Here is an 8052-nt window from a genome sequence, read left to right on the forward strand (position 1 = left end):
GAGTCGGACACGACTGAGCAACTAAACTGAACCGAACTGAACTGAATCATGAACTAAACATACATGATTTTAATTGAATGTCAGGAGTCCAGACCTATCCTATAAGTGTAAGAACATCTTACCAGCTGCTAAATATTGTGGCATGCTCTATCCTCTACGAATTTGTGTCTCACATGCTAAGCTTCTAAGGCATAAAAAGCCCTCTCCTGCCAACCACACCTGAGATGAACAACAGTGAAGCACTCAAGCTGATAAACAAGGTGTTAAGGATTTTATTATTATTACTTAGTATCATCATTATCATTTGTTTTGGAAAAAACACTTAAAAAATATTTTAAATGAGTTTTGGTACTATCTTCACACTCGATTTATAAATCCATATTGGTGTTATATGACTAGATGTAAGTCTTTTAGATAAAAGGAACAAAGAATATTTCTAAAGATTATCAGGGAAACAAAAAGAGGAAGTAAATGACTTATGTTGTTATAGCCAAGTTTAAAAAAAAAGGGGGGGGGGCCTGGATAGCCTTGGGTGATGGTATAGAATTGCACACAAACTATTAACATCCTTTGTGTGAGTTTTTGACTTCGCCTTATGGAGGATGTTCAAGTTTAATTCTTATCTCCAGAGAGGAGGCAAGGTGAGAAGCTTGGGATATCCAGGTAAACTTTCTAAACTACTTTCTTTAATTTCTCCCAACATGAGATACTGGTTTGCCACTTCCTAAAAGATGAATTAGACCACAGCTGGCAACAATGAGCCAAGAACTGGATGTAGTAATGCAGAGTTCCATACTAAGTTTCTCAATAATATGAAGAGAATTTATAGCCTCCAATATGATCATTTTAAAGGGTGACATATAATGGCAATCAATTCTCTGGGTGGGTCAGACATTTCCCTTAGGTCAAGTTAATTAACTTTATTTGTTGATCATATCAGTGCAACATTCCACAATCTCTCTCCTAGAATAGATCTCCTATCCATAGTCATAGAATCTTATGCCTGAAATTCCAATCTTACTCATCCCAAAAGGAGGCATTGGTCAGCTACAGGGCAATGTGTTGGATACTTGGAGATGCAAAGATACAGTCCCCAAACCTCACAGAGCTCCCGGTCTGGTGCATAAAATCTTTACTATAGTGCTGCTGGGATCAAGGTAAGACTTTGCCATGGGTTCAAAGATAGGGCCACAGAAATCTGCACATCACTTTAGAGTGAGAAGGTGCAGCAAAGATAGGGAAGGCTTCCTGGGAGATCGACTTTCAAATCTTATAGAAGGAGTAAGAGGTGACCTGACATTAAGGATTGAGAAGTGGAGGAAGGTGATCTCTAAAGGTGAAGACCATCTGAGTTGCGCTGTCCCATGCTGTTGCCACTAGACACTGGTGGATATTTAAGCTAATGAAAAAAAATTCCAGATTTTAGCCTCTCGGTCACATTAGCTATGGTTATTCCAGTAGTATTGTATCAATGTGAGAGTTGGAGCATTAAGATGGCTGAGCACAGAAGAATTGATGTCTTCCAAATATGGTGCTGAAGAATACTCTTGAGAGGCCCTTGGACAGCAAGGAGTTCAAACCAGTCAATCCTAAAGGAAATCAACCCTGAATATTCATTGGAGGACTAGTGCTGAAGCTGAAGCTCCAATACTTTTGCACCTGATGCAAAAGCCGACTCTTTGGAAAAGACCCTGATGCTGGGAAAGATTGAGGACAAGAGGTGAAAGGGGTGACAGGATGAAGTGGTGGATAGCATCGCTGACTCAATGGACATGAGTTAAGCCTACTCAGGGAGATAGTGAAGGACAGGGAAGCCTTGCATGCTGCAGTTTATGGGGTCGCAGAGTCAGACATGACTTAGCAACTGAATAACAAGAACACATTAACCACATTTGATGTTCTCAGTATCTACATGTGGTTAGTGTTTACTGTATTGGATATCATTACAGAAAATTCTTTTGGAACGTGTGGGCTCTGAATGAAGAATGAAAGCACAGCTCTAAGAGCAGATGTTGGTGGAAATAACTGCAAGGGGTTAGGTATAGCTGGAAGGCAGGGAATTCAGAGAGAGGAATCAGGTGATGAGGCAGGAGGTGCAGGCCAGCACAGGCAGACCAGGTTCCTTGGTTGATCTCAGAAAATGTAGGAGGATTGGAGTTCTGGCAAATTCTGTCTCATTATCATCCAGTTCACTGCAGCGCTGGAAAGCTGCATGGCCAAAACGTTTCTACAAGCATTCTTAGTTCACTCATTGTGTTTATGAAACCATATGTCTTCTAGTAATGATGGCAACTTACCACATCATGAAAGCATTACTTTTCTTTGAAAAAAACGAGATTGATTTTTTTTATTTGGATATCTTATCCCTCTTTTTATTTTTTATACTGTATTTTAAAAATCAGTGTAACATTTTGTACTTATAAAAACTGGGTTTTTACAGTTTCTTGGGGCTACAACATACAGATTTTGGTAGAATCAAGTCTAGGCTGTAAAAACACACTATCAAAACATTAAGAATTTAGAATGATGATAGATAAGCTCCATCCAGCCTCACAAGCATCTTTCCTCAAACAATTAAAAGAGATCGAAGTGAGACTTTTAAAATAATATAAATTTAGAACTATCTAGGATTTCATCAATCATTTAGAATTTCCTTTCCTACAATCCTTGGCTTTCTTAGCAGACCATATGAGGGCACAAGCAACTATAGTCAAACATCCATCACTTAGTTAAGTGACCTTGATTCAATCATTTACCCTCTGCAACCTGTTTCTTCACCTGTAACAGGGTGTTTAAAATGTCTCGAGAGAGAGTGTCAGAGACTAAGTTAATATGTGCAGAGCACTTAGCATGCAAGATCACTCTACGTGTTTGTTCAAGACAGTAAGGAGATGAAGGCAGATATTGACCAGGCTCTTTACATAACCTGGTGATGCTATCGGTTTATTCCAATACCACTGGTAGTAAGTTTCTTGACATGGGTTTTAAAACTCTTTGTACCAAAAATGCACATTAAAGATTATAAAGTAACCAAACCACCAAAAATAAATAACTCCTATTTATGCCACACCCCAGTGCCCAGCACCTACAAAGCTTTCCCCAAATGGATATTTATCAGTGAAATGCCCAAACTTCCTCATTCACAGTATATTTCCTCACTCAATTTTTCTCGGGGGGCCAAAATATTAAATTTATGCTTAATATTTTGGGATCAAACAATACATTATAATATCTCATGCAGCACTCAACAAATGTTACTGTGTTTCCTAAGAAAAGTTAGAATGAGCTACAGCTCCCTTACAACTTCATTGCAACACCCCAGGGCCTCTCAGTACCCAGCATGGGGAACCATGGGTTCCTCATTTTACACTTTAGAAAGCACTTTCTTTCACAACTATCAGCTCACTTATCTTCACCACAAATACTGTGAGACACTATTGTAGATGAGGAAACTGAGACTGCAAGACAGTGTGTTCAAGGTTTCACAGCTAGGAAGTTGCAGGTTTCCTGGATTCTGACTCCTGAGTCCTCTTCCCAACCTGCATGCTGGTCCTTCCTCTGCTAAGAATGTCAATCGTATCTTTTAATCATCTTCATTGTTTTCCAGTATCGTTTTCCACAAAATCTTAGTAGACTGAGATACACAAGAAATATTTCCAAACTCTGATACTCCTTTTCAAATTTATATTTGAATTCCTCAACTACACAAAGTGTTATTCCAAAATATTATTTTACAATAAGTGAATCTCCACCAAACTTTTTTTTTTAATTACAGCAGGTATATGTTTAGCTTCCCAGGTGGCACAGTGGTAAAAATCCACCTGCCAGTGCAGGAGATGCAACAGACTTGGGTTCAATCCCTGGGTCAAGCAGATCCCCTGGAGAAGGGAATGGCAACTCACTCCAGTATTCTTGCCTGGAAAAATTCCATGGACAGAGGAACCTGGGGGACTGCAGTATATAGGGTCGCAAAGAGTCGGGCACAACTAAGCAACTGAGCACACATGCATGTATGTGTGTGTCAGGAACACAGTAAAATCCAGCTTTCAGATGAGACAGCAGAAAAGCTGTCTTGCAAATTAGAGAATGAAAATAAAAAAAATAAGAACTAACAGTCATCAACAGATTAACATGTGCCAGACACCTTACTAAATGATTTACAAAAATGAAACCTTTCTAATAACTCTGTGGTGTAGATATGATTATCATACTTATTTTTAAAGGTGAGAGACTTGATGATCAGAAGCCATAACTTAACCAACATACAACTGAAAAAGATCTGGAATAGAATAATCTTGAAAACAGCTAGAGGACACACACAACCTGATTTCAAGATATACTATAAGTTATAGTAATCAAGATAGTGTGGTACTCGCCAAATATAAACATATAGATGAATGGAACAGGATTGAGTCCTTAAATAGATCTACATAGAGGATCGGTTCACTTTCAACAAAGGTACCAAGGCAACTGCACAGAAAAGCTTAGCCTTTTGAACAAATGGTGATAGAACATCCACATGCCAAAAAAAAAAAAAAAAAAAAAAAAAGAACTCTAACCCACATCTAGCACCACAGACAAAAATTAAACTCATGAGAGATCATAAACTTAAAAATCTAAAAACTATTAAACTCCTAGAAAAAAATAGGATACATCTTCTGTGACTTTGGGACCCACAATGATTTCTAACAAGAAACACAAAAAGAATGATTCATAAAAGGAAATCAATAAATTGGACTTCATCGATGTTTAAAAGACACTGTTTCCTCTTTGTCTGACATCTTAGCCAGGCTGCAGAGGTTGCAGCTGCTCTCCGGGCTTCTCTATGCCGCCCAAGGACGACAAGAAGAAGAAAGATGCCGCAAAGTCGGCCAAGAAAGACAAAGATCCAGTGAACAAATCTGGGGACAAGGCCAAAAAGAAGAAGTGGTCCAAAGGCAAAGTTCGGGACAAACTCAATAACCTAGTCTTGTTTGACAAGGCAACATATGACAAACTCTGTAAAGAAGTTCCCAATAAGCTTATAACTTCAGCTGTCGTCTCTGAGAGACTGAAGATTCGTGGTTCCCTGGCCAGGGCAGCCCTTCAGGAACTCCTTAGTAAAGGACTTATTAAACTGGTTTCAAAGCACAGAGCTCAAGTGATTTACACCAGAAACACCAAGGGTGGAGATGCTCCAGCTGCTGGTAAAGATTCGTGAACCTGGGGCTCCTATACGAAGTATACATCCCCTTCACAAGGGTCTATAGTTCTGATTTGATTTTTTTTTTTTCTTTTTCTAAACAGTTCCCACCAGCTGTACATTTTGAAAAATAAAACTTTATTAAATCAAAATAAGATAAAATAAAAGACACTGTTTGAAAAAGTAAAGCACAAGCCACAGACAGGATGAAAATACCTGCAATGCACTTCTGCTAACGAACCTGAATCTAGAATTTGTAAAGAATTTCCAGAACTCCCTCCTCCCTCCCCATACTCGGGATGGGGAACACATGTATACCTGTGGTGGATTCATGTTGATGTATGGCAAAACCAGGAGAAGGCAATGGCACCCCACTCCAGTACTCTCGCCTGGAAAATCCCATGGATGGAGGAGCCTGGTGGGCTCCAGTCCATGGGGTCGCTAAGAGTCGGGCACAACTGAACGACTTCACTTTCACTTTTCACTTTCATGCACTGGAGAAGGAAATGGCAACCCACTCCAGTATTCTTGCCTGGAGAATCCCGGGGACAGAGGAGCCTAGCGGGCTGCCATCTATGGGGTCTCACAGAGTCAGACACGACTGAAGTGACTTAGCAGCAGCAGCAGCATGGCAAAACCGATACAATATTGTAAAGTAATTAACCTCCAATTAAAATAAATAAATTAAAAAAAAAAGATAATCAGACTCAGTAGGCAGAGCTTAAAGAAAACAAATATAGTTTCTAGTTTTATTGTGATATATAGGAAAGAAGCAGGGAAAAATAATAAACTAAATTAGTTTTTCAATAAGAGAAAATAATATGCCTCTGGAATCAATAATCCAGCTTATTTTATCCATCCTTTTTTTTTTTGTATACTTTTTAAGTTATGATAGTCCTTAACTGCATGAGTCAAAACTTTCTATATGAATTGCAAAGTTTTTATAATGAAAAATGACATTTTTTAATCAATAAAAAATGATGTTTTTTTAATTGAAAAAAACAAAAGAATTCCCAGAACTCAATAATAAGAAAACAGACAACCAATGTTTCAAATGGGCACAACATTTGAACAGTTTATCAAAGAAAACATATGGATGGAGGTTAAGCACAAAAAGTGCTCAAAATCCTTTATCATTAGGGAAATGAAAATTAAAACCACAATGAGATACCATTACACATCTATTAGAATAGCTAAACTTTGTAAAACTGAGAAAACCAAGTGCCGGTAAGGATTGAAGACGCAGAGCAACTAGAACTCCCTCATACATTGCTGATAGGAAGGCAAAGTCGTGCAGCCACTTTGGAAAATAGTTTGCCAGTTTCTTGTAAAGCTAAACATATACTCACCATGCAACCCCACACTCCCACTTCTATGCTATGTATTTATTCCTTAAAAGTGAAAATGTATGTCCACATAAAAACAAAGCATGACAGCAGTTTTTTTTTTCATGATCACTGAAAAACTGTAAACAATCCAAGGTCCTTGAACTTGTAAGGGCAGAAACAAATTGTGCTGCATCCATACAATAGAATACTCTTTAGCAATAAAAGAATAAATAACTGATATATACACTACCACAGTAATTTTCAGCCTTCATTTCCCTTAGAGTTGAATTTTACAAAGCATCACTGCTACCATCATACTTGTCATCGTACTAGTAAGCAGTTGCAACTTGCATTTTTATAATCACATAAATTCTAATCTTTTTTACAAATAGGCTAGTCACTTGAATTGTATTTGATAAATGTTCCAGTCTCCATGATGGGATGCAGTGAATATTCTCTAATGGTCAGCAACAAACATCAAACCACGTGGCTGATGGCATGGCTTAAATATTGATCTTTGCCGGCTTCTGTTTCAAAAGGTGAATCTATCTTTTTTAATTTAAATATAGTTGATTGATGATATTGTGTTAGTTTTAGATACACAGTAAAGTCATTCAGTTTTACATATTTTTTTCAGGTTATTTTCCACTATAGGTTATTACAAGATTTTGAATATAATTTCCCTTGCCATAGAGTAAATCCTTGCTGTTAATCTATTTTATGCATAGGCATTTGTATCTGTTAATCCCATATTCCTAATCTCCCTTTTCCCCTTTGTTAATCATAAGTTTTATTTCTATGTTTGTGTGTCTCTATATGCAGCTTCTTGAGGTTCCCAACATTATGAGTTCCCCAAAACAGGGTGACCCAAAAAAGAATTATCCACAAAAGGAGCAATAATTTTACTTTTAGATTAAGAGACTGGAATGTTCTGAACAGCATGGATTATAAATCATATATTACATAATATCATATATTACACATTTCCCTTTTCTAAAATGATCATACAGTTGAACAAGGAAAAATTTCCCTGATAAATCAATTCATTCATACGAATACTACTAAAATAACATCCAACCTCAGTCTCTCAGTGTCTGATTCCCTATTTCATTTCCAATGGCCACCAACAGAGCAAGAGAGAGCTTCTTTCCTCCTCCCGAGACCCACTCCAAACTTATTCAAGTCTCAGAGAGTCAAGATCAAATACCTCCCTAGCTCAGAAAGAGGAAGTATGCACACCCCCATCCTAAACTAAGAACTTTCACTCTGAGGTTTCATCCTCAGCCTCAGTGTTAAGCCCTCTTCAGAATGACTGACAGTGGACATAACCATTCCCCTTAAGATAAGCATCTCCCTCATGTACAGGGTGCATTCTGGCCTTGAAGTCTGGAAAAGATAGCCTCTTAACAAGTGACACTGATAGATTACCCAGAGTCTAGATTACACAGTTTACCAGAGTCACCTTATTAAATATCCACAAAGATGAATAATAACAGTTTGGACAACGGCAAGTTAGTAATATAGACAAATTATTGTGTGCTA

The 8052-nt window shown here is 37.8% G+C and overlaps 1 protein-coding gene across 1 annotated transcript; it reads left to right on the plus strand.

The window, feature by feature from the left end:
* Positions 1-4765: 4765 nt before the first annotated feature.
* LOC102403686 (40S ribosomal protein S25-like) lies at positions 4766-5334 on the plus strand. Its single transcript, XM_044924354.2, has one exon. It carries the CDS (start codon positions 4826-4828, stop codon positions 5198-5200), a length of 375 nt encoding a protein of 124 aa, XP_044780289.2. The 5' UTR covers positions 4766-4825; the 3' UTR covers positions 5201-5334.
* The last annotated feature ends 2718 nt before the right edge of the window (positions 5335-8052 follow it).

This window comes from Bubalus bubalis, chromosome 10 (genome assembly GCF_019923935.1).
Source record: "Bubalus bubalis isolate 160015118507 breed Murrah chromosome 10, NDDB_SH_1, whole genome shotgun sequence".
Classification (NCBI taxonomy): domain Eukaryota; kingdom Metazoa; phylum Chordata; class Mammalia; order Artiodactyla; family Bovidae; genus Bubalus; species Bubalus bubalis.